The 26,758-nt window shown below is 43.9% G+C and overlaps 1 protein-coding gene across 6 annotated transcripts in view; it reads left to right on the top strand.

Moving 5' to 3' along the window:
• Nucleotides 1–4,908: 4,908 nt before the first annotated feature.
• The window catches only part of C2H8orf34 (chromosome 2 C8orf34 homolog), a 328,896-nt gene continuing 307,046 nt past the window's right edge, over nucleotides 4,909–26,758 (top strand). For 2 of the 6 annotated variants that reach the window (XM_033934939.1, XM_033934936.1), the window contains exon 1: nucleotides 4,913–5,419. In XM_033934939.1, coding sequence (XP_033790830.1) covers nucleotides 5,351–5,419 — 69 coding nt within the window. In that variant the 5' untranslated portion in view covers nucleotides 4,913–5,350. Of the gene's footprint in view, nucleotides 5,420–26,758 lie in introns of all 6 variants that reach the window. The other 4 variants (XM_033934937.1, XM_033934938.1, XM_033934940.1 and 1 more) reach the window with 4 other exon arrangements.

Raw genomic sequence — 26,758 nt, 5'->3', positions numbered from 1 at the left:
ACCAGTAATTCAGAAGGGAATCAACAGATGGAGGACAGAATCCACCAGGGGACAGGAATCAATATATGGAGGACAGAATCTATCAGACGCCAGGGGAGAAGGACCTTGCGGAGGAAACGAGCAGGCAGAGGAGGTGGAGACCCACCAGAACCCGGAAGGTGGATTAGCGGACCGCGTCACTGATACAGACCTGAGACCAAAGAGGAAGCTGAAGAAGGGGAAATCTGCAATCGTAGTGGGAGACTCAATCCTGAGAGAAGACCGACTAGTGACATGTCTCCCGGGGGCAAGAACGAAGGACATCGCCGACAGAATTGAGAGGATCCTGGAAGGAGCTGAGATGGAGGAGACAGCAGTGATAATCCACGTTGGAACCAACGACGTCAGCAGAAGGAACTACAACAGGACTACACTAACTGAACAGTTTAAGATCCTGGGGAGGAAACTGAAGCTCCTGCCAGTACCGAGGGCGGATGCAAGGAGGCAGACCGAGCTGCAAGCAATAAATGGTTGGCTGAGGAGATGGTGCGAAGAGGAAGGTTTCCACTTTGTACGGAACTGGACAACTTTTTTGGGGAAAACAAGGTCTACAGGAAGGATGGACTGCACCTGAGCACGGCTGGAACGAGGATGCTGGCACACAACATCCAGAATGGCATAGACATGGCTTTAAACTGAGGAGAAGGGGAAAGCCGATAGTCGATCTGACATCGACACATCGGACAAGAGTATCAAACAAGGATACTGAGCCGGGAACATGTAAAAGAGGGCTCGAGACTGAGTGGGAATTTTTGGAAAAAGGACTCAAAGATGCAATACAGGGGCCCAAGGAACAAACGAAACTAAAGAGCAGGAAGAAGAGAGAACAGCAGGAGCCAGAGGGACATCCAAAAATGGGGAAGCAGGCTGAGGACGAGATAGACACACCACAGGAAGAGGATGAGGATGAAACAGACATACCACAGGAGGAGGATGAACAAAACGAGGCTCGGGGACTGGCAGCTCATGAGGGGGTCAGCAGGAGCACCAAAACACGAGGAAAACCAACAGGGAAGATAAACAATTGGGACTTAAATTGCCTATACACTAATGCAAGGAGCCTAAGAACCAAAATGGGAGAGCTAGAAGTCATAGCCAGTAAGGAGGACCTAGACATAATTGGAGTCACAGAAACATGGTGGTCCGAGGACAACAATTGGGATGTGGTCATACCAGGGTACAAGCTCTATAGGAGAGACAGGACATACAAGAAGTGTGGAGGAATAGCGCTATATATAAAGGACTCCATTCCTTCAACCAGGATGGAAACAACAGTAAGGGCGGACGGCTTGGAATCAATATGGGTTAATCTACCAGGAGGAAATGGAGCAGTCATAAAATTGGAACTGTACTATCGCCCGCCAGGACAATCAGAAGCAAATGACCAGGACTTGGAGGCTGAATTGAGGCAGGTATGCAAAAGCGGAAGTGTGGTGGTGATGGGGGATTTCAACTACCCTGGAATAGACTGGAGTATTGGACACTCAAACTGCACGAGGGAAACAAAATTCCTGGAGGCTATGAGGGACTGTTTCATGGAACAACTGGTCAAGGAACCAACACGAGGAGATGCCACTCTCGACCTAATCCTCAATGGGCTAGGGGGACCCGCAAAGGAGGTGGTAGTACTAGCGCCACTAGGAAACAGCGATCATAACATGATCCAGTGCAAGCCAGCAATAGGAACATCAAAGGTGAAAAGAACCATAACGACAGCACTCAATTTCAGAAAAGGGGATTACGAGGCCATGAGGAAAATGGTGGGAAAGAAACTCAGCAGCAGCTCAGGGAAGATGGAGACCGTAAAAAAAGCCTGGTCCCTACTCAAGGACACTGTGCACAAAGCACAGAACCTGTACGTCCCCAGGTTTAGGAAAGAGTGCAAAAAGAATCAAACAAAAAACCCAGTGTGGATAACAAATGCAGTGAAAAAGGCGATAAGGGACAAGAAAACATCGTTCAGAAAATGGAAAAAGGACCAAACCAAGGACAAACAGAAGGAGCATAAAAGACACCAAAAGGAATGTCACCTAGTGGTTAGGAAAGCAAAAAGAGAATATGAAGAGAGACTGGCGGGGGAAGCAAGAAACTTCAAACCATTCTTCAGGTACGTGAAGGGGAGGCAACCGGCCAGGGAGTAAGTGGGACCATTGGATGATGGAGACAAGAAGGGAGTGGTAAAGGAGGAAAAAGAGATAGCTGACAGGTTAAACATGTTATTCTCGTCAGTCTTCACGAGAGAGGACACATCCAATATTCCAGAACTTGAGGAGATCATAAGTGGGGATCAGGATGAAAAGCTGGTCCAACTAGAGGTAAGCCAAGAGGATGTCCTCCGACAGATAGACAGACTGAAGAGCGACAAATCACCAGGTCCGGACGGCATCCACCCAAGGGTACTAAAAGAACTGAGAAACGAAATAGCGGAAACACTTCGCCAAATATGTAACCTATCCTTAAAAACTGGGGAGATCCCAGAGGACTGGAAAATAGCAAATGTCACGCCCATCTTTAAGAAGGGATCAAGGGGTGACCCGGGAAACTACAGGCCGGTGAGCTTGACCTCGGTTCCAGGAAAGATGATGGAAGCACTGGTTAAGGATAGCATCTGCGAACACATAGAAAACAATGGACAGCTGAAGGCGAGCCAGCACGGCTTCTGCAAGGGAAGGTCGTGCCTCAAGATCTTACTGTACTTCTTTGAGGGAATAAACAGCCAGATGGATAAAGGGGAATCCATAGACATCATTTACCTTGAATTCCAAAAAGCCTTCGACAAGGTACCCCACGAACGTCTGCTTAAGAAGCAGTGGAACCACGGGGTGCAAGCGGATGTCCACCGATGGATCAAACACTGGCTGGCAGGCAGGAAACAGAGGGTTGGAGTAAAGGGCCATTACTCAGACTGGCAATGGGTCACGAGCGGAGTTCCACAGGGGTCGGTGCTGGGACCGCTCCTGTTCAATATATTTATTAACGACTTGGAGGCGGGAACAAAATGTGAGGTTATTAAATTTGCGGATGACACCAAACTCTGCAGCAGGGTTAGAACCGTGGAAGACTGCAAAGACCTACAAAGGGACCTAACGAGGCTGGTAGAGTGGGCAAAAAAGTGGCAAATGAGCTTTAACATAGAGAAATGCAAGGTCATGCATGTAGGGAGAAAGAACCCGATGTTCAGTTACAAAATGGGGGGATCATTGCTAGGGGTAAGCAACCTTGAAAGAGACCTGGGGGTGATGGTGGACACAACATTGAAAGCATCAGCACAGTGTGCAACAGCCTCAAAGAGAGCGAACAGAATGTTGGGTATCATTAAAAAGGGTATCACAACCAGGACGAAGGAAGCCAACATGCCGCTGTATTGTGCAATGGTGCGCCCTCATCTTGAGTACTGTGTCCAGTACTGGTCGCCGTACCTCAAGAAGGACATGGAGTACTTGAGGGAGTTCAGAGAAGAGCGACTAAACTGATAAAAGGTATGGAAAACTTTTCATACTCTGACAGGTTGGAATTGCTGGGGCTATTCTCCCTGGAAAAGCGGAGACTTAGAGGAGACATGATAGAAACCTTCAAAATACTGAAGGGCATAGAGAAGGTAGAGAGGGACAGATTCTTCAGACTGTGGGGAACCACAGGTACAAGGGGGCACTCAGAGAAATTGAAAGGGGACAGATTTAGAACAAACGCTAGGAAGTTCTTTTTTACCCAGAGGGTGGTGGACACATGGAACGCGCTTCCGGAGGTTGTGATAGGCCAGAGCACGCTACAGGGGTTCAAGGAAGGTTTAGATAGATTCCTAAAAGATGAGGGGATTGAGGGGTACAGATAGAAGTAGAGGTAGGTTATAGGAATAGTCAGGGACCACTTCACAGGTCATAGGCCTGATGGGCCGCCATAGGAACGGACCACTGGGTGCGATGGACCTCTGGTCTGACCCAGTGGAGGCAACTTCTTATGGCTAGATGGATCATTGTTCTGACCCAGTAAGGCTATCTTTATGCTCTTATTTTTTCTTTGAGATGTGGCGACCAGAATTGTACACAGTATTCGAGGTAAGGTCGCACAATAGGGCAATACAAAGGCATTATAACATTTTCATTTTTGCTTTCCATTCCTTTCATAATAATTCCTAACACTGCAGCTGCACAATGAGCAAAATATTTCAATGTAGCATCAGTGATGATACCTAGATCCTTTTCCTGGGCTGTCACCTCAACATCTCACACAGCTGCTAAACCTGCTGGTCTCCCACCCCAGAGCCAGCCAGTCAATACTTGGAGAGATTTAAAGTGTCAATGTGCAGGCAGCCATTCAGTGGCTAAGCCCCCAGTTCCCCCCCCCCCACCCATTCCACCAGGAAGGCAGGGTGCAATTCAATGCCTTCACTCTTTTTCAAGAACTTGATAAGCATAGAAAGGTGTTTTTTTTTTCTTCTGAAAATAGGAGATAAGAAGATGAGGGCACAGTTGGCTGGTTTGCTAATCCTCCCTCCCCCTCCAACTACAGCCCTGTTTATTTGTTATTGATCTTTTTTTTATGTAAGTCTTAGACCTCCCCAATATCAGTTTAAAAAGTAAAGCCCAGAGAAAGACAAAACGAATCCAAACAGAACAGCTATAAACTTCTTTTTGTATATGTAATAGCAATCTGTTATAAAGCACACACATACAATTCTTGCTCTAATAGTAACTAAAGATGTTTGTAAAGAAGAAAAGGACAGAAAAAGAGCAACAGTACCTTACCTGGGACTCCACGTCCCCTACTAACCAACTTGCAGAGGGAAAGCTGAACCTGTACAGAGAGGAACACAACCGTGGCCAATGGAGAAACGAAGACTCCGCTCCCAATGAAGAACTCGCTCAGGCGGCCAATCAGGAGCTAGCTTGCATCTCACTTACAGCTCGAGTTTGCCTTCGGGCTAAAATCACCCTGGTGTCTTTCTGCTTGCTGCAAGCAGGAAGCGATTAGCCTGCTACTCCTGTAACCCAGGCAGCTGCGAGAGAGCCAGTTAAATAGTCAGGCAGCCACTGGCACTACTTTCTTCAGGGCGTCTTAGCTACTGCTACTACCCAACAACCAAACAAAGCCTAAGACATTCTTTTATAAGAGAGAGAGGCTTCTAGTGTAAGTGATAAAATCTGTCTTCAGCTGTATTTTTGGCTTCACGTTTACATTTTTTTCTTGGGACTTTAGTCCGTTTTCTGTCTTCAAGTGTTGCAATTAACCCAGTGGACGCCGGCTTTGACAAGACGGAGATTCAGGCTTTGGCTGGAAGCACCTAGGCACCGGCACGAGGCTGGGATTTCTGATGGCGGCTCATCGACAAACCAGAATTCAGGCTTACCTAGAGAAGAATAAGATAGGTCCCCTCTTTGAGGTAAGTAGGAATTTGTCTTCTGCTGGTGGTGCAAAGACGCTGACTTTTTTCGTTTACTAAGTAAAAATTCATAATCTGGGGAAAAATGAAATTGTATGGAGCATCCTGAACATCTGCATGCAGATATTGTGTGTGTGTATATATATACTGTATATGTTTGATCTGCAGGGGAAGATACTTTAAGAGGAATATCTCCAACTGTAGTTTTTATTTAAATACAGTATATGTAACTATTCCTTTGTACCCCCAGGTACAAATTCTGCCCTGGTTTTTCTGGGTCTATATTACAGTATTATTATTTTTTAAGGAGGCACGTCGCTTAGGGGAAGCTACAGAGAGAAACTACCATGTACGGTGTGCGTGTTGTGTGCATGAAAGTGCTGACTCGCAAGCGTTCTGCCCGTTGCTAGGGAGAGGGCTGAAGGCGTGGGGAGCACCCAGGTGAGCTGACTCCAGACATTCTGCAGAACAGCTCTCCCGGAAGTTCCACTTAGCACTTCCCAAGCCCATTTTATATTACCATAAAAAATAATTAAGACATGATTTTCCTTATGCATTCCCCTCCCCCGAGATTCTAGGTTGTACACTAGAGGCGTGGGAAGCAACAACAAACCGAGCTCCCTGGAGTAAAGGTGTGCTTGCAAGATACAGGAAAGCAAATTTTTTTTTTTTTTTTGGGAGGGGGAAGAAAGCAAATTGAGGGGGAGGAGGAAAGCATATCCAGGAATAGACAGTACTCATAAGAAAAAAAGCACTAAATTAGTCCAATAAAAGGTATTATCTTTTTTATTTATTTATATACCACTTATATTCTAAGTGATTTACATTCAGGTACTTTATCATGTTTCCCTATCTGTCCTGGTGAGCTCAAACTCTATCTAGTGTATCTGGGACAATGAGGGGATTAAGTGACTTGCCCAGGGTCACAAGGAGCAGCGAGAGATTTGAACCCACAACCTCAGGGTGCTAAGGCTGTAGCGCTAACCACTGCACCACATATATCCTTTTTTTTAAGTTCTTCTAATTCTATGTGGTAGGAGCAATATTAACAGAGAAAAAATCAAACTGAGAAGAAAAATCCCCTAAAAACAAAAAAATGTCTACATTTGGAGAGCAGGTCAACAAAGATAACCGCAAAACATTACACTCTGTGGCGTAGCTGGGATTTTATGGGTTTCTACCGTAAGGTAGTGAAATCCAGAGGTAGGAGGGAGGGACTTCCTTAAAGTTTCAGTCAGGGAGCAAGGAATGAGTGTTGAATACTGGGTGTGTAGGGTTGTATATTGAGGATAGGAACCTAGTGTGTGTGGATGTCTAGAGCAGCAGCACGTATGTGTAGGAGTATTTCTGGTATGTTGGGGTGTATAAAGTGGGGGAGTACTTATGAGATATGGAGCAGGATGTCTACTGTGGTTGAAATTTGCAAGTGGGGCAGCATGAAAGATTGTGTGTACAGCGGTATCTGAGGGGTGTCGGGTGAGCAGCAGATTGTGTGTGTGTGTGGGAGCAGGGTCTGGCCTTGGGAGGATTTCTAGGGAAGTGATGCAGAGGAGGATATTTGTCAGGAGTGCAGTGGATCATTCAGTAAGGTGACCATACATCCCGTTTTCGGGCCGACCATCCCGTTGTCCCGACCCACCGCTTCGGGACACCAAAAATGTCCCGTTTTCAGGGACAGCGTCCTGAAGCTGTGCGCAGGGACACCAGGACGGCCGATAACTTTCCCTCCCTGCCACGCAGATTGAAAACCTGGGCCGCCGCCGCTGCATCTTGTTCTTCCCGACGTCAATTTTGACGTCGAAGAGGAAGTTCAGGGCAAACCAATCGCTGCCTGACTGGCCCGAACTTCCTCTCCGACGTCAAAATTGACGTCGGAAAGAAGCCAAGAAGCAGTGGCGGCGGCCCAGCGTTTCAATCGGCCCAGCAGGGAGGCAGACAAGCAAGCAGCGGCGGTATACGGGCGGCGGGTGGGCAGGGGGTTGAATCGCGCGGGGGAGAGTTGAATCTGCGGGTGGGGGTGGTGAATCAAGCACTGGAGAGAGGTTAAGGAGGCAGGCAGGCAGGCAGGCAGGCTGGCTTCGGGGGAGGGACAAAGGCAAGAGGCACTGGGGGCACTATGGACATGGGAAGGAGGCACTGGGGGCACTATGGACATGGGAAGGAGGCACTGGTGGCACTATGGACATGGAAAGGAGGCACTGGGGGCAATAAGGACATAGGACAGGCACTGGGGGCACTATGCACATGGGAAGGAGGCATTGGGGGCACTATGCACATGGGAAGGAGGCACTGGGGGCACTATGCACATGGGAAGGAGGCACTGGGGGGCACTAAGGACACAGGACAGAGGCACTAAGGACATAGGAAGGAAGGAGGGAGGGAATAGAAAGGGACAATTGTTGGACCTGAGTAAAGAAAGAAAGAAAAAAAAAATGAAAGAAAGGATACACAGTAAGAAGGAAATACAACCAGAGACTCATGAAATCACCAGACAGCAAAGGTAGGAAAAATGATTTTATTTTCAATTTAGTGATCAAAACGTGTCAGTTTTGAGAATTTATATCTGCTGTCTATATTTTGCACTATATTTGTCTATTTTTCTATAGTTACTGAGATGAGATTGCATATTTTAAAGTCATTTGCCTTGACATCTTTGAAACCCCCCAAATATAAATGATAATTAACATTTTCTCTGCGTATAGTTTGCTTTGTAGTTTTTTTTAATTTTAAGGTTATCATTATGAATTAATATGAAGATATTATGTGTACATGAAAAATGAATGGAAGATATTGGGGGTGGGATTGGGGGTGGGGCTAGGGCAGGGTTGGGGTGGGGCTAGGGTGGGATTGGGGGCGGGATTAACAATTAATAGATGTCCCCTTTTGATGAAAAAAATAAATGGTCACATTATCATTCAGGAGAGTAGCCCCCCAACCCCATATACTACTTTCAATACTTTTTTTTAGTCTGGGGCATGTGTTCTTACCTTCAACAGTGCTGACATGCTGCTTCTGATCCATTTAATTCCACCTTGTGGCTGGTCAGTGGGAAAAGTATTTCTGCTCCAAGTATAGCAAAGTCTTTATACCATGAAACTTGGGCTCATGACAGCAGGAAATGATTAAGTTCTTCTCTTGCTGATTGGCTGCATGGGAGGTAAGGTGACTTCAGGCAACATTATTAACACTACTACTGCTAAGCGTGGTATCTGCCTGTTTGACCTTCTAACACATCACTACTGCCGGTAAGCCTGACTTCAGTGCCGTGTAAAATAGTGGAAGCAATTATAAAAAATAAAATTGTGGAACATGTAAAAAAAACATGATTTAATGAGACAGTCAGTATGGATTCAGCAAGGGAGGTCTTGCTTCACCAATATGCTTGACTTCTTTGAAGATGTGAATAAACATGTGGATAAAGGCGAGTCAGTTGATGTAGTGCAGGGGTGCCCACACTTTTTGGGCTTGCGAGCTACTTTTAAAAAGACCAAGTCAAAATGATCTACCAACAATAAAATAAAAAAAAAAACACAAAGCACACTGTACGCTGAGAAAATGTTAATTATCATTCCTATTCCGGGGTTTTTTCAAAGAGGTGAAGGCAGTAACAATCATACAAAAATAGACAAATATACCCCCCTCCCTTTTTTCTAAACCACAATAGCAGTTTTTAGCGCAGGGAGCTGCACTGAATGCCCAGCGCTGCTCTCGACGCTCATAGACTCCCTGCGCTAAAAACCGCTATTGCGGTTTAGTAAAAGGGGGCCATAGTGCAAGATATAGACAGCAGATATAAATTCAGACACATTTTGATCACTAAATTGAAAAAATCATTTTTCCTACCTTGTCTGGTGATTTCATGAGTCTCTGGTTGCACTTTCTTCTTCTGACTGTGCATCCAATTTTTCTTCCCTTCTTTCAGCCTCTATGCTTCCTCTCCTCCAGACCTCATTCCCTCCCCCAACTTTTTCTTCTTCTCTCCCTTCCCTTTCTTTCTCCTTGCCTCCCTTTCTTTTTTTCTCTCTTCATGCCCCCTTTCTTTTTTTCTGTTTCCCTTCTTTCCTTCTGTTTCCATGCCTGTCCCCTTTCTTTCTTTCTTTCTCCCTGCCCTCCCCCAAACCACTGCCGCTAGGCAGTGACAGGGCACAGGGCAGGCAGGCCTAGTGACAGGCAGGCTGGCCCCATACCCCTCACGTACCCTAAACCATCCCCCATACCCCCCAGTACCTTAAATCATCCCCCTACGTACCCCCAGTACCTTTTAATCATACCCGCTGTACTTTTTAAAATCCCTCCTTCCCTCCCTAGATGGCTGTCCTGGTATTTTAAACATCCCCTCACCCCTGGCGGTCCAGCGCTGCATCGGCAGCCTTCCCTGCTGGACAGCCGCCCAAGTCCCCATCTGCCGCGGCAGTAATAGGCAGGTGTGAGCCCCGAGCGTGCCTGCCTGGTCTCGTGCCGCCCGAATTGTGTCAGCTTGGCAGGCTCCCCTATCTGCACCGGAAGTGAAAGTCAGACACGAGCCCCGAGCGCTCCTGCCTTGTCGTGTGCCGCCGCTCAAATGCTGCCATCAACTCCCGCGAGTCTCGCGAGAACCAACAGCACCATTTGGGTGGCGGCACAGGACCAGGCAGGCACGAGCCCCGAGCGCGGACCGGGAAAAGGAAGGGCAGGAGGACCCGGAGCTGGCCGGCTGCACATCCCTCCAAGCCGTGCACCCGGGGCAGACCACCCCCCACTTGGTACGCCACTGACCTTCACCCCGCCCTGCCAGCACTCTGATTGACTGGCGTTCTTCAAGAGGCGGGCCAGTCAGGAGGGGAAAAAAGAGAAAGGAAGAAGGGAACCCGCTCTGCGATCGACTGGGATCGCCTGAGCGAGTGACTTGTCGATCGCGATCGACGTATTGGGCACTCCTGATGTAGTGTATCTAGTATCTAGATTTCCAGGAAGGTTTTGATAAAGTTTCTCATGAGAGGCTCCTGAGAAAATTAAAGTGTCATGGGATAGGAGGCAATGTTCAGTTGTGGATTAAGAATAGGTTAGACGACAGAAAACAAAAGGTAGAGTTAAATGGCCATTTTTCTCAATGGAGGAGAGTAAATAGTTGTGTACCGCAGGGATCTGTACTGAGACTGGTGCTATTTAATTTATTTATAAATGATCTGGAAATTGGAACTATGAGTGAGGTGATTAAATTTGCAGATGACACTAAATTGTCTACTGGGCTGTTTAACATTTATTTGCTTCTTTTGTGCCATGAGTTACAAGAGCTAGGAGTTAGCTACGAGCTTTACACATAGTAACATAGTAGAGGACGGCAGATAAAGATCCGAATTATATTACATTACATTACATTAGTGATTTTTATTCCGCTTGTACCTTGCGGTTCATAAGAAGAGAACTGGATATTTCCAGGAGGGTACATGACATTGGAGAATACAGATTGAGGGTGTAGACTTAATAACAGAATGAGGGTATAGACAATAACATTGGGAGATAAATCAGGTTACATTACATTACATAGCAAGTAGTCTGTTTCCATACGTTGGCAGATAGTCGGTTTCGGTAGGATGATTTAGGTTTCAGGTAGCTTTCTTGGCATTTCGTGTTTTTTTTTGTTTTTTTTTATTGATCGATTGAGGGTATGGTGCCAGGGAGTGAGCATAGCCTGGTCGGAGTAAGTGGGGAAGAGGAGAGGGATATTAGGTAGATTGTATATACTTTTTGAACAGCAGTGTTTTGATTTCTTGGGGAAGTGGAGAGGGAGATTAGGTACATTGTATATATTTTTTGAACAGCAGTGTTTTGATTTCTTTACGGAATGCTTTGAGGTCAGATGTTGTGGTTAACAATCTGGTGATGGAGGGTTCGAATTTTGCTGCATGCGTTGCTAGGAGGTTATCATAAAGCTTTTTGCGATGAGTGCCTTTGAGTGGTGGGTATGAGAATGGTGTCAGTGTTCTTCTTGTTCTGGGTGGAAGGTTACGGTTTAGGCGATCGTTTAGATAGGCAGGTGCAGTACCGTTAATTACTTTGAAGAGTAGACAGTATAGTTTGAATTGAATTCTGGCTCGAATCGGTAGCCAATGTGAGTCTAGGTAGGCATTGGTGATGTGGTCAAATTTTCCGAGGGAGTAGATTAGTCTGAGAGCTGTGTTCTGAACGGTCTGTAGTTTTTTGATCATGTTTGTGGGGCATGGTAGATATAGGATATTGCAGTAGTCCACAAGACCTAGTACCAGGGATTGTATAATGATCCTGTAGTGTTCTTTGTCAAAGAATTTCCTTATTTTTCTTAAGTTGCGCATTGTGAAGAATGCTTTTTGGGTAGTTTTGTTGATTTGAGTCTGCATAGTGCAGCATCTGTCTATCAGCACTCCCAGGATTTTGAGTGAGGTCTGGATTGGGTATTTGGTTGCTTTAATTTCCAGGTCTGTTATGGAAGGGTTTTTGTCCGTTTCAAGCATTAAGAATTTGGTTTTGTCTGAGTTTAGTTTCAATTTGTGGTTTGTCATCCATTTTTCTACTTCTTCCAGTATTGTTTCCAGGTGTCCTGTTGAGGTGTGGTCTTGGGTTTCGAAGGGGAGGAGAATAGTTATGTCGTCTGCGTAGCTGAATGATGTTACATTTAGGTTGTCTAAAGTGGTACCGAGGGAGGAGATGAAGAGATTGAATAGAATAGGTGATAGTGGAGACCCCTGCGGGACTCCGCATGGATTTGACCATGGGTTAGATTTCGTATCATTTGTCTTAACTCTGTACGTTCTTGTTTTAAGGAATCCTTGGAACCAGTTGTAAACCACCCCTGAGATCCCTATTGCATTGAGTATCTGGAGTAGTATTGTATGATCAACTAGGTCGAAGGCGGCGGAAAGATCTAGTTGGATAATTAGAATCCTGTGTCCTTTACTGAGGTATTGTCGGGCTATGTCTAGAAGTGTTGCTAGTAGTGTTTCCGTGCTGTGGTAAGATCTAAATCCTGATTGAGAGGAATGAAGTATAGTAGGGGAGGCATTTGTAAGCAGATACGATGGGCAGTAGTTCAAGTCGCATGAGGTGTGGCTGTATTTTTTGTATAGTCGGTTCAAATCAGGCCATTGTAGAGTTGGGAAGGTGGTCCATGTTCTGTCTGCAGTTATGGCTTCTTCCGTTGTGGGGGTTGTTATTATTTCGTCGAGTTTGGTAGTTGAGTTGTTGAAGGTAGTTCTGATTTTGATGATCTTGTGTTTGAAATGGTCTGCTAGTTGGGAGGCTGTTGGTGTTTTATTGCCTTGAGTGGCAAGGAATGGGTTTGTGTCCGTAAGTTTTTTTTACTAAGTTGAAGAGTGTTTCTGTGTCGGAGGTGTTTGTGCAAATTAGTTTAGTGTAGTATGTTTTGCGCTTTTCCTTAAGTTTGATGTTATATAATTTGATTTGGGTTCTCCAAGCGGATTTGGTTTGATCATTTTTCTTTTTTCTCCAAGATCTTTCAAGTTGTCTGCAATGCCTTTTTAGTAGGAGGAGTTCGGAGTCGAACCACTTGTCTGAGGGTCTGCAGGTTCTGTGTTTGTTTTTTTCTGGGGCTTGCTCGTTCAAGGTTGTTTCACTTAGGGTGCGCCAGTGATTTGCGAAGTCTGTAGGGTCAGTGGGGACGATTACAGGGTCCACTTTATCCCAGAATGTGGCTGGTTCAATTTTCTGTCTAGATTTGGTTTTTTGGGGCTTGGATTTTATGTTATTTTGAGGCCAGTTGATGGTGAAAGTGTATTTGTGGTGGTCTGACCAAAGAGAGGGATGCCAGGTACCATTGGTGATGTGAATATTTGGGGTGTCCAATCTGATTTAATTTAAATTTAAAAATTTTTTTTTGTTCTTAGCTATTTCCGGGCAAGAATCCAAAGCTTTACCCGGTACTGTGCTTGGGATCCAACTGCCAAAGTCTCTTTCAAATCTCACTCCAGCCCATCTACACCCTCCCAGCCATTGAAGCCCTCCCCAGCCCATTCTCTACCAAACGGCCATATACAGACAAAGACCTGCAAGTCTGCCCAGTACTGGCCTTAGTTCAATATGTACTATTATTTTCTGATTCTAGATCCTCTGTTCATCCTATGCTTCTTTGAACTCCGTCACCATTTTCCTTTCCACCACCTCTCTTGGGAGTGCATTCCAGGCATCTACCACCCTCTCCGTAATGTAGCTATAAATTACAATATTATTATTAAGATTTAGCCAAAAAGAAATATTTATAAACTATAAAGAGTTTTACCTCATGGAAAATTGTCATTTCTTTAATAAGACATTAATTATTTTTTTCTGAAGCCCTCCAAGTACCTACAAATCCAAAATGTGGCCCTACAAAGAGTTTGAGTTTGAGACCACTGCTATAGATGGTCCCTGCTTAGAAGAACTTACAGTCTACAAGGTAGAATTACATTATTATGTCCTCCTGCTAATATCCAGAATAATGGCAGTATGGATGGCAGTCAGATGCTATGGGAGTAACTCAGTAAGATGCTGGATGGTTACTAGAGGTATCTGGAGCCATGCAGACTGCAGTGCGTCCAACAGTTGCTAACAGGTGTGTGGTGGTGGATACAGTCATCGAACATGTTGATTGAGGTAGTCCCAAATGTGCTTGATTGGGTTAAGGTGTGGATAATTTGAAAGCTAGGGAAGTAGCTGGAAGTCTTGGTCGTGCTCTGCGAACCACTCATGAATAATTCTGGTGGTATAACATGTTACATTGTCCCATTGATAGATCCCATCGGTCATAGGGAAGACCGTCAACATTTATGGGTGTACTTGATCAGCAAGGATGGAGAGATACCCATTTTGGTTGAGAGTGCCTTCCAGAGGTATCAAGAGGACTCGGACCATATCAAGAAAGCATTCCCCAGACCATAATGCTGCCACCACCAACTTATGTATTTCCAACAGTGGTTGCTGGGTGTTTGTTCTCGGCAGATTCACGCCTGACATGCCAACGTCCATCCATTCGATGGAGGTCAAAACATGACTCATCTGAGTAGACAACCCTCTGCCAGTTGGTGCAAATCCTATGTTGGTACTCCTGTGCAAATTGCAGTTATTTGCAACGAACTCTCGTGAGCATGGGTGCAGTTGCCAGCTGTCTGCTCTGGAGCCCCATTCGCAACATGATTCACTGTACAATCATTTTGGTCACACATCTGGAAGCCCCCTGGTTCATTTGGATGGTGAGTTGCTTGACAGTAGCGTGCCAATTTACCTGCACCAACCTGTACAGCTGATTCTCACCTCCTCGCAGCCATTCACAGAGAAGTGCAGGACAAGGGAGCGCGCAAAGAGCTTGTGCCTGCTTTTTGGGCCGATCTGACGCTGCTTAGCTCTGCCGGAGGGAAGGGCAGGTCTGCCGGACTGCCGGACTGCCTAAAATAAGGTACGGGGGAGTTTGGGGGGGCCTGCCTGCCTACCTGTCTGTCTGCTTGCCTCAGGGTGGGGGGCCCTGCCTGCCTGTCACTAGGCCACTAAGCCTGCCTGTCACTATGTCACTAGGCCTGCCTGCCCTGTCCCGGCCTACCACTAGACCACCAGAGGGGGAGCTGGGTACAGAGCCTGGCAGGAATGAGGTCAGGGTGCAGACCCTGGCAAGGAGTGTGGGGTTGGGTGCAGAGTCTGGCAGGAAGAATTTGGTTCTGAATGTGTGTGGGGGGGGGGGTTGTTTTTTTTTTTTCTTGTTTTCCTCCTCTAAATCTAGGTGCATCTTATGGAGCAAAAAATACGGTATATTACCTTCAGTGTTTGATAAATCACACTTTTTTTTCCCCCATGACAGCCACGGTTGCTATGTTGGCAACTTGCCGACATCCCACCTTATAATACACGTGAAGTCTGTACGTGACACATTCATTCATTGGCTGTGCATGCCTGGTGTCTGAGGTAGGTGGTGGTCATAATAATGTGACTGGACAGTGTAATTTGGACAGATAGGACATATAGGGGTTGGGGATTTTCTTGCAAAGAGAATGGTAGGATGGACATAGTTATAAGGCGGCGTGATCTGCACAGAAAAACTGGCTCCTTGGGAAGTCATTCTGTAAGCTGTCAATTGCTAGACTGCCATGTGGACTGGATGTTCTTCGACCGGTCAGTTTTCATCACTATGACGAAAGAAAATGGCGGAAGCACTGATAAAAGATAGCATCGAGGAGCATCTAGAGAGGCATAAACTTATGATAACTAGCCAACATGGCTTCTGCAAGGGAAGATCGTGCCTGACAAACTTATTGCACTTCTTTGAAGGAATTAACAAACGGATGGACAAATGTGACCCCATAGACATTGTATACTTAGACTTCCAAAAAGCCTTTGACAAGGTACCCCATGAACGCCTACTTCGGAAACTGAAGAACCATGGGGTGGAAGGAGACATACACAGAGGGATCAGGAATTGGTTGGCGGGCAGGAAGCAGAGGGTAGGAGTGAAGGGCCACTACTCGGACTGGAAGAGGGTCACGAGTGGTGTTCCACAGGGGTCGGTGCTTGGACCGCTGCTATTCAATGTATTTATAAATGATCTAGAAACGGAGACGAAGAGCGAAGTAATAAAATTTGCAGATGACACCAAGCTATTTAATGAGGCTAGGACTAAAGAGGACTTCGAAGATTTACAAAGGGATCTGAACAAACTAGGGGAGTGGGCGACGAGATGGCAGATGAAGTTCAATGTAGAGAAATGTAAAGTCTTACACGTAGGAAACAGAAACCCGAGGTATAGCTACACGATGGGAGGGTTGTTATTGAATGAGAGTACCCAAGAAAGGGACTTGGGGGTAATAGTGGACATGACAATGAAGCCGTCGGCACAATGCGCAGCGGACGCTAAGAAATCGAATAGAATGCTGGGAATAATCAAGAAGGGTATTACAAGCAAAACGAAAGAAGTTATCCTGCTGTTGTATCAGGTGATGGTGCGCCCGCATCTGGAGTACTGCTTCCAATATTGGTCGCCGTACCTAAAGAAGGATATGGCGATACTCGAGAGGGTTCAAAAAAGAGCGACACGTTTGATAAAAGATATGTAAAACCTTTTATATGCTGAAAGATTAGAGAGAATGGGGCTATTTTCGCTGGAGAAGCAGAAACTTAGAGGGGATATGATAGAGACTTACAAGATCACGAAGGGCATAGAAAAAGTGGAGAGGGACAGATTCTTCAAACTTTTGACAACTACAAGAACGAGAGGGCATTCGGAAAAATTAAAAGGGGACAGATTTAGAACCAATGCTAGGAAGTTCTTCTTCAACCAACGGGTGGTGGACACCTGGAATGCGCTTCCAGAGGGCGTGATAGGACAGGGTATGGTATTGGAGTTCAAGAAGGGATTGGATAATTTTCTGAAGAAAAAGGGGATAGAAGGGTATAGATAGAAGGTTACTATACAGGTCCTAGACCTGATGGGCCACCGCGTGAGCGGACTGCTGGGCATGATGGACCTCTGGTCTGACCCAGCAGAGGCACGGCTTATGTTCTTATGAAAACTTTTACCGTTAAGCTATAAGTTGACATGTGAGTCAGTGATGGTGGTATGATGTCGAGCCAAGATACCGACACAGGGCATAGACTCTTGCATTAGAAAGGTGAACAAAATGATTGTTCATGTATGTTTGCAAGATGAATGTGCTTTTATTGAATTATTATATGTACATCTACTTGTTTATTGCACTGTGGATAGTTGAAAAATCAATAAAGAATTTATTTTTTTAAAGAAAGTTGAAGAAACTACACAAATAAAACTGTTGCAAACAAGATGCTCACAATCATTTTCAGACATCTATAGTTTCTGTCCAAGTACCTAACAGCACTTGCCTTTTTTGATAACAGAATTGCACCAGAAACTATGAATGGTGCAAAATTTGCAGCATTTACCATTGCCAGACATTCCATGACGTCTTGTGCATAATAATAATAAAAAAACTTATTCTTGTATACTGACATACCATTTAGTTCTAGGCGGTTCACATTCAAGAGAGACTGAACAGATGAAATGGAACCTGTGACCTTTGAAAGTCTTGTAGCATAAAAACAGTCATTATTTTATCTGTTGATTTGAAGGAGGATCAACAAAAGCAAAAATATTCCTGAATAAACATCTCACAGAGTGGACTGATCTAGTTTTCAAGGAACTTTGGAATCTGACATCCAAACTAACTGTTGTTAATGATGCAACAGAATGAGGGATAAGCCTCTTTGAAAAATACAATGATACTTTGACAAAAGATGAAGAATAGAAGCAATTTGTCCTTTGACTAGTGTCCAGCCATCAAAAGAGGTTTCCTTCTGCATCAGAGGTAGTTGTTATGTCATAGACCATTGATTAATTGTTGAGTGCACAAGAATTACAATATATTGTTAAGCTTAGTGGCAGTGTTAAAAAAAAAAAAAGCAAGGTGAGTCAACCTCTAAACTTTGTTTTAAGTAAAATTTTGTGTTTTTCATTTTTATATGAAGGAATAAAATTAGCCTTGTGGACAAACACAAAGTGTTAATTTTTGGACCACCCTAATGGGCACCCATCACAAGAAAGTTTAAGGGTGTCCTGGTGCAAGTGACCTAACAGCAATGATTTTCGTTTCTAGAAAAAGGTACTGGTACTCACATACAGTGCAGGGCTAAGGGGGTGGGGTGACTTTTTGTGTGTCTGCTTCCATCGTACCAAATTTAAAGGGATCAATAGCAGAGGTAAAGAATAGCATAAATTATTAGAAAAATCCCAATGCTAAATGAGTCACATATAATATTCATTTATTAGGCACAAGACCTCAGTAGTGACTCGTTGCACATGAAGTATATCACTCCACAACTCATTTGCCTCATCATCTGTCCTAATTTAGATAATTATTTTTTAACTTCTCAAATAAATGAAGGTTCAGTTAGCTCAGGGGTAGGGAACTCCGGTCCTCAAGAGCCATATTCCAGTTGGGTTTTTAGGATTTCCCCAAAGGAATATGCATTGAAAGCAGTGCATACAAATAGATCTCATGCATATTCATTGGGGAAATCCTGAAAACACGACTGGAATATGGCTCTCGAGGACCGGAGTTCCCTACCCCTGAGTTAGCTTGAAATCTGTAATCATCCAATTGCTGTAAAAGACCTTTTTAGGAAGTTAAACCTTGCTATAACAACCAAGCAGAAAAGGTAATTTGCATCAATTTACCCTTCTCTGACATGAGCTGAATATTGAAATTCAGATCTGCTCTGGATTTTTTTTTTTTTGTGTGCACACTTTTCACAAAAATAAATAGTCCTGTAAAATTAACACACTCTCTGCCCTTAAAGCTTAGCTTCATAAACCTCTAGCTATAAATAATTGTTTAGCCTATTCCTCATAGCAGGTTTTTAACAACTGGCTGTTTGTATGCAGTGTCAAGAGAGTGACTTTGATGTGTGTACTAATTAGGCAGGAAGACTCAGCAGTGAGATTTCATTTTTGTTTAGGCTCATGAGGATTGCATGAACACTCCGAAATCAATGATCACATCAGTTGTGTGTGTGTGTATTGGAAGATGGTTAATGTACAGCTCTAAGAAAACCAATTATTTATGCTTCTGTGAAATTTAACCACACACTTTGATTTGGAGATTAGTATCATTCAAGCACCCGTTTCCTCTTTCAGGCAGACAGATCCAAAGCAACGAGAACACATATTTGCTAATAGCTTAGGTTTGGTATTATAAAACTGTACGCTGGCAAATATCAGGTCAGAATAAGACTAATGGTGATCTCTTCTTTTTATTCAAAAGAGAGCTTGGTATTCTTATTAAAGCCAGTTTCTTCACTTGATCAATGACAGAAAATGGGAGGCACTAAATTCCTTACCCCAAAGAATTTTAGTTTGCACTGAAGTTGTACAAAAGCAAAATGGCACCTTCTGTAAGATAAACCTCAGACCATTTTTTTAACACTGATATTTGCATAGGCTGGAATTTAGATTGCTCTGTTTAATATTTATTGTGGCTTAATCATTTGTGTTGGCTTTTAGAAAGCTGCGTTGGCTTTTAGAAAGCTGCGGTAGAGGTTTCTACTGTGCGCTACAAGGTAAATGCTCTGACGCTTGTAGAATTCCTGTGAGCATTGGAGCATTTATCTTGCTGTAAAAGGAGCCCTTAGTAAACTATATTACATGAGAAAAAAAACCGTATCAGTTAGTTGTCTATCTTGCGTTTAAATCATATTGAACTGGACAGACATTGCAGGTGAAGGTAAGGAGTAGTGCCCGATTCAGGAAAAAATATTTTGATTTGACCCATCGAATCGATTTTTTGATTCGATTTTCCTGCCCAAACGGGTGTTTTTTTTATTTTTTTTCCAAACATCCTGGTGGGTTTATTTTATAGCCTCTTCACACCCTTTGCCCTCTCCTGCCCACACTGGCGCTGTGGTGTAAACAAAATAAATAAAAAAGACTTTTCCTCTCTCTGTTAAATCCTAGCTCATGTTCACGGCTACACCACCTCTGGCAGGATACACATTTCAAATCTGACATATTGTAATCACAAAATAGAAAATAAAATGATTTTTTCTACCTTTTGTTGTCTGGTCATTATTCAGATCTTGTTGGTCCCAGGCTCTGGTTGTCTTCTGATAATTAGCTTTCCACGGTCTCCTTCTTTCTTCGTGCTAACCATCCATCTTCTCTGTCCTCTCCTTCTGTTTCCCTTCCCTCCCTCGGAGGTCTGGCATCTTTCCTTTTTTTCATCTCCATCCCCAGATTCACCTTTTCGCAACTACCCTTTCATCCAGCATCTCTCCCTCCTTCTCCACCACCCCAGGTTCTCTTCCCAGCTATCCTCCTATACAGTATCTTTACCCCCCCCCCCCGCACCATCCCTTGTGTACAATTTCTCTCCCTTTTTGTTCCTTCCCTCCCTAAATCCCATTGTCCACCATCTCTCTCCCTCTCCTGTTTTTAGATCCATTATTTCTTCCATCTCCCCTAAATTCATCCCCCCTTCTCCATGATCTCCACCATCTATCTTCCCCCATCCATCTTCTCCAGTCCACCAACTCCAAGTCCATCTCCCCTCTCCCCCCAGCTCTGACTACCAACACAGAAGCCCAGTATTTGGCTGATAGAGGGCAACACTCATGCATTGTGGCACCTACCCAGAGCTCCGGGCGCTTCACACAGCGGATAAACACTTTTCCCGTGAGCTGCAGAAGACACGGCCTTGCAAAAGCCGAGTGAGAAGTTTCTCTGCACTGCAACACTTCCAATGTGCTTGCACCGCTCCTCGGGAGCCCCCGTGCGCCACCATGTCATCCGGCGCTCACAGATGCGCGGGGCTCCTGCCATCATGTGGACAATGAAAGGCCAGCTTCTGGCGGGACCCGGGAGAGCAGGTGCATGCCACTGAGCAGCAGCAGCAAGAGCAGTGCAAGCAGGTGGCAGATCGGGGGTATTTGCCAGGCTCCGTGGGAATCATGAGCGTGCATGCGGGATTATGAGGCGCGGGCATCTGCTGCCAGCCAACCAAAATCACCTTGTTGCCGCCGTTCTGCCGAGGTCCACCTCTGCCACCGGAGTCCTTGCTTCCGATGTAACTTCCGGTTTTGAAAAACCAGAAGTTACATGAGATGGAAGGATTCCTATGGCAGTGGGAAAGCCTGAACGGGTCTCTAGCAAGGGGGCCGACGAATCGGTGAGTTCGTTGTTTTTTTTTTTACAAAAACAAATTGATTTGAATAGATTCACCCGAAGTGAATCGATTCGAATTGCGAATAGGGCAGTACTAGTAGGGAGTGTAGTCTCAAATGTTTACAAGCATAGCTTAGAGGGGTAAATCTTTGGGTATGTGTGTAGAAATAATTTTTGGTTTTGTTTTTTGGATCATGTTTGGATGCTTTAGCTGATTTTTTTTGGACTTTTTCTTCTCTTTCAGAAATTAATGTTTATAAAATATTTTATAAATGAACACTCTTTTTACTGACAGTTATACATATTTATTTATTTATTTTTTTAAACTATGGTCCTCATATGTGTATCTTGTAAACCGAGTCAAGCCCTCTAAGAGGGATGAATCGGTATATAAAACCAAATGATTGGATTGGACTTTGCTTACTAAAAACAATGTATTTAAATGTAATCATAGGCATAATATTCCAAACATTCTTAAATGATTGTCTGTGAGTACATATTTGGATTTTTTTAGGTGTGTGATTTTGTCTTGGCTCTGTGGATGTGTGCCTTGAGTCAACCTTACACCAAAATATGCCTCGAGTCTCTCTTTCTCTCTCACTCATTCACTCACTCACTCTCTCTCATGAAAATCTTGAATGCCAAACATATTGTTTTAATTACTTATAACTTTTCTCCTAAAATGTCAGTTTTAAAAAAACTAATTCAGTAGCCACCAGATTTGTAAAATAAATAAGTAAATACACCCTATTAAACAGGCAGTTTCCATCACTTACAGAAATTAAAGCTAGTGCTCATTTGCATTTCTGAGTCATTCTAAGCATAAACCATAGATATTTGCAATGCATTTAGATGTTGCCTGTAGGTATAGAGATGCACACCATACTATGGATTTGTTCCTAATGAACGTATGGCTAGGGTTTGTGTATGCACTCCAGCACATGTGCATCCTAATATAGACTCTTGTATGTATGACTTGGACTTTCTCTTCTTGTATACTTGACTTGGTCTTTCTTAGCAGCAAACATCAGTGGAGTGTTCATGTGTGCATCAGTGTCCATATCTACTATCCCTTAGAAATCAGCAATTCATAGCACACATAGCTAGGGTCAGGCTTGGAAAGGGGGAGCAGAGTGCTAAGCCTGGAGAGAGCAGGAGGTGAGAGAGAGGTTACTGGAAGGACAGAGGCAGGGGAAGACATGTGAGGTAGAGAATGACACGGGGAAAAAATTTATCACCGTTCCCGCCCCGTCCCCATGAGCTCGTCTGCATCTCTGCTCCGTCCCCGTCCCCACCGTGTAAACTGAAAGATCCCACCCAAAAAGCCTCGAATAGTTACGATTTTATACTGAACTTATTTTATTAAAGTATAAAAAGAGACTATTCTGTACAATTGTCATTTTATAAACACAAATAATACAGAGCAAGGATCAACAAAACCCCTTTCTCCCCTCCCTGTCACATATATCCCCTCCACTATTGTGAAAACTGAGCAAACCAAATTACTACAGAATGTTACATAGAAAAATCAAGCTAACAGAATACTTCAGTCACACATGGCAGGAATAATGTTAGGGGAGAGCAACTAGGGCAACTACTCCCTGTTTAGAGAGAGGCCTAAGCCAGCTGGAAGCTAAAGAAGCATAGCCTGGGCTTTGCGGTTCCCAGTTATGTCTAATACCAGCTCTAGCAGGACACATATTTGAAATCTGAAATATTCTAATCACAAAATTTAAAATACATTTTTTTTTCTACCTTTTGTTTGGTAATTTTATTCTTCAAATCACATTGGTCTCAGGCTTTGGTTTTGGGTTCCTTCTGTCTTCATCGTGGCATGGCTGGCTCCTGAAGGTAAAATAGGCCCAAGAGGAGCTGGGGAGGAGATGCCCAATCTGACACGGGTACAATTTTTTTTTACCACAGGAGCATGACTTTTCACCGCTTCCACGGGGCAGTGAAAGGTCTTGTCCCCATTCCTGCGGTGTAGTGAAAGGTCTTGTCCCCATTCCTGTGGTAAACCAGTTTCAAATGTCCCCATTACTGCGGGTTTACTGTGGTGACCACGGTTTACCACGGTAAACGGTCTCCGTGTTATTCTTTAATGTGAGGGAGACAGAGTGGGGTGATGGGAAGGATGGATGTGACAGAAGTAGGCATGGCAAAGGTTATGGGACAGGTAGAAAGGGAGAAGGATCAAAGAATATTTCAGTACATAGACTCTCTTTCGATTGCAGGTATCAGCTAATTATAATAGTTTTCCCAATTCTTGGTGGATTTTGAAGTATGAAAGTTACTGTGGAAGTCTAATATGACTGGAAACACTAATCCACACACACAGATAAGCTTTTGTTCTTTTTTTTTTTAATATGCTTCTGCCTGCTTAATCTACTCATAACAGATAAATTTGCTTTTTGTTACTGTAAAGCCTCAGCCAGCCTTATTTTTTATCTCTGTTCTGGAACTATGGTATTTGAAAGTTTCTAATAGCAGTGGCATACCTAGCATATGTATGCCACTCATCGTTTTTTTGACCCACCCACCCCCATTTGTATGAAAAACATGATTTTTAGTAACAATCCAAACGTCGCACAAGAATATACCTAGGAAAAGGCAACATCTTACATACTGCAGTGAGCAGTACATCATTGTAAAACTAAACAAGCCAGACTAGTACAGATCAATCCTGCAGTCAATCCTAACAGAAAACCATGTGTTTTGAACACACAGAACACAGAAGACACCTTCGCCTAGTATGGAATATGTAATCACAGACTAACTCCTCCCCCTTTTATAAAACTGTAGTGTGGTTTTTAGCCATGGTGGTAGAATTCTGAGCATCAGAGCTGCTACCATCACGGTTGGCGCTAAAAAATGCTACACAGTTTTGTAAAAGGGGGGATAAGATAGAAATACATAGACAAAGATTAAATTGAACCAGCAAGAAGCTGGACTCTGCATACAATGCAACACCACAGAAACAGTGACACATGTCTCCTAAAGCAATAAATAAATAGAAAATTTTTGTTCTACCTTTTGTCTACTCTGGTTTCTGCTTTCCTCATCTTCTTGTTATTCTCTTCCTTCCATCCACTGTCTGCCCCCTCTCTGCCCCTATATGGTATCTTCTCTCCTTCTATGCCCCTTCCAGAAACTGAATGCCTCCCCCTTCCATCTCTCCTTTCACCCCCATTGGTTTGGCATCTCTCTCCTCTCCTTCCCTCTTCCACACCTCTCCTCTGCAATCCCTTTCCCTTTTTTCCCTCATTTTCCTTTTCAATTTATTTTCTGCATCCGTCTAGATTACGTTCTTACTACCTTCTCATCAATTTCTTTTTTTAATGTTTACCTACAGCTCGCCACCTCTTTCCCTCACCCTCTCCAGTATTTCACTAATTCAATCCTTTTCCCCCCATCATGTGCCCTCCTTTTATTTATCCCCTCCTTCCATCATGTGCCCTCTTTCTCTACCCCTTCCATCTAGTACCTTCTCCTCACTCTGTCCACTTCTATCCAGCATCTGCTACCCTCTTTCTCTCCTCCCATTTCCTTCCTGCATTTGCTCCCTTATCTCTCCCATCCGCACTTCATCTAGCATAGGCTCCCCCTTTACCCTCCCCACTACCATCCAATGCCTGCCCTTTCTCTCTCCATCCACCCCTCTTCAATCCAGTTCCATCCAGTATCCTTTCCCCTTATGCTTCTCTTCCCTTTCCCTGCACACCAATTCCATCAGTACCACCCTTCCCCCTTTCTCTCCCTCCACCACTCTTGAAGTCCTTCTCTTTTCATGCAGCAAGGTCCCGCGATGAGTACGTCTGCCGGCTCTGCTCCGGAAGAAGTAAGTTACGTCGGAGGGGGTGGACCCGACAGACGCAGTCATCGTAACTCCCTGCATCTGCTGGGTCCACCCCCTCTGACGTAATTTACTACTTCCGGAGCAGAGCTGACAGATGTACTCATCATGGGACCTTCCTGCATCTCAGCGCGGCTGCCGACTCTGCTCCAAAGCCGTGCTGAGGTGCAGGTCTTTCTCAACAGTAGGGCAGGACATTCCGGACCCGGACCGCTATGCACCCCCCTAGGGCGTGCACCCGGGGCGGACCGCAACTCCCCCTCCTAGGTACGCCACTGGCTAATAGAAATGTTGGGTAAATCTGAGAGGTGTTTGCGGTTTTTTTTTTTTTAATATTTAAAGTTTTTATTATATTTTCAATCTTAATTAACAAGCATAACTTGTACAGAAAGCAAAATTAGACATATCAAATCCATCATATAAAACAATATCTAGAAAACAAAAGTAAATTTGACTAATTATGCTCAAGTCCTCAAATTGAATCCAAGATGTTATAATCTAGCAAGAAAAACTAAGAAAATTCCATTAAGATTAAAGCTGGTCAAAGCGTTGAGTTCGGCGTATATTCCATCAAAATAGGGCTCAGGGTTGTTCTTTTTCCAAACGGGTTAGGGACAGAAAGGTTGTCAACTGGTTTGGTTCATAAAAGACATATTTAACAGCTTGTATAGAACAATACATTTACAAGGGTCCGCAAATAAAAAGTGGCACCCAAGGCTTCAATAACAGAAATTCTCGACTACGACGCTGCGTCTCTCGTACTAAGTCAGGAAACATTTGTATTTTTAAACCTTTAAATTCTTTTTTGCCTGTTTTTGAAGAAAAGTTTAAACAACCATGCTTTATCAATTGAAAGAGCTACTGATATGATCAAAGTGGATGGCACTGCTGCCTCTTTAGCAGATATTTCCACCATTTCAGATACATTTAATGAAGATTTTTGAACTTGACTTTTTCCAGGAAGGTAGTATACTGAAGAAAATGGAGGCAACATTTCCTCCGAAATGTCCAGTATTTCTAGGAAATATCTTTTAAGCATTTCCCTAGGGGTTACAGATGTAAGTCTAGGGAAATTAATCAATCTTAAATTATTATACCATGAATTGTTTTCAAGCATTTCCACTTTTTTTCTAAGATTAACATTATCTTTTGTCAAATTCTTGTACAATTGCTTACAAGTTATTATGTCCTGATCATGTTTCTGAAGCAAAAGATTAGAGGCGGTCACTTCAACTTTCATATCTTTTAACTCTTTTGAATGTTCCAATAGTTTCCTTTCAAATTGCTGAAGATTGGGACTAATGGCCTTCACAAAACCAGCCATAAGATTCCATAAAGACTCCAGGGTTACCACTTCTGGTTTCTCAGGTAATATCAAAGTTTTAATAATAATAATAATAACTTTATTTTTATATACCGCAATACCATAACAGTTCAAAGCGGTTAACAGAGTAAGAGACTGTACATAGACAATGATGTTACAAACAAGACAATCAGCTTAACTTAGCAAGTCGGGAATAGTCAGGATATCCGGAGGCATATCGGAGATACAAGGCAGGGAGGGAGTCAGAGAAATTTATCAAAGAGATAGGTTTTGATTGATTTCCTGAAAGTTTGGTAGGAGGGTGAGTTAGAAATGAGTGGTTAGACATTTATTCCATTTGCCTGCTTGGAATGCCAGAGATCTATCAAGGAATCTTTTGTAGACACAGCCCTTTAGGGACGGGAAGGCAAACAGGTGGGCATTACATGTGCGGGTGGGGCCTGAACGTTTGAAGTGATCCGACAGGTAGATTGGAGACGAGCCTGTTAAGGTTTTGAA

Source organism: Geotrypetes seraphini, chromosome 2 (genome assembly GCF_902459505.1).
Source record: "Geotrypetes seraphini chromosome 2, aGeoSer1.1, whole genome shotgun sequence".
Classification (NCBI taxonomy): Eukaryota; Metazoa; Chordata; class Amphibia; order Gymnophiona; family Dermophiidae; genus Geotrypetes; species Geotrypetes seraphini.
The sequence above is the reverse complement of the archived record's forward strand: the minus strand, read 5'-3'. Positions and strand labels throughout refer to the sequence as shown.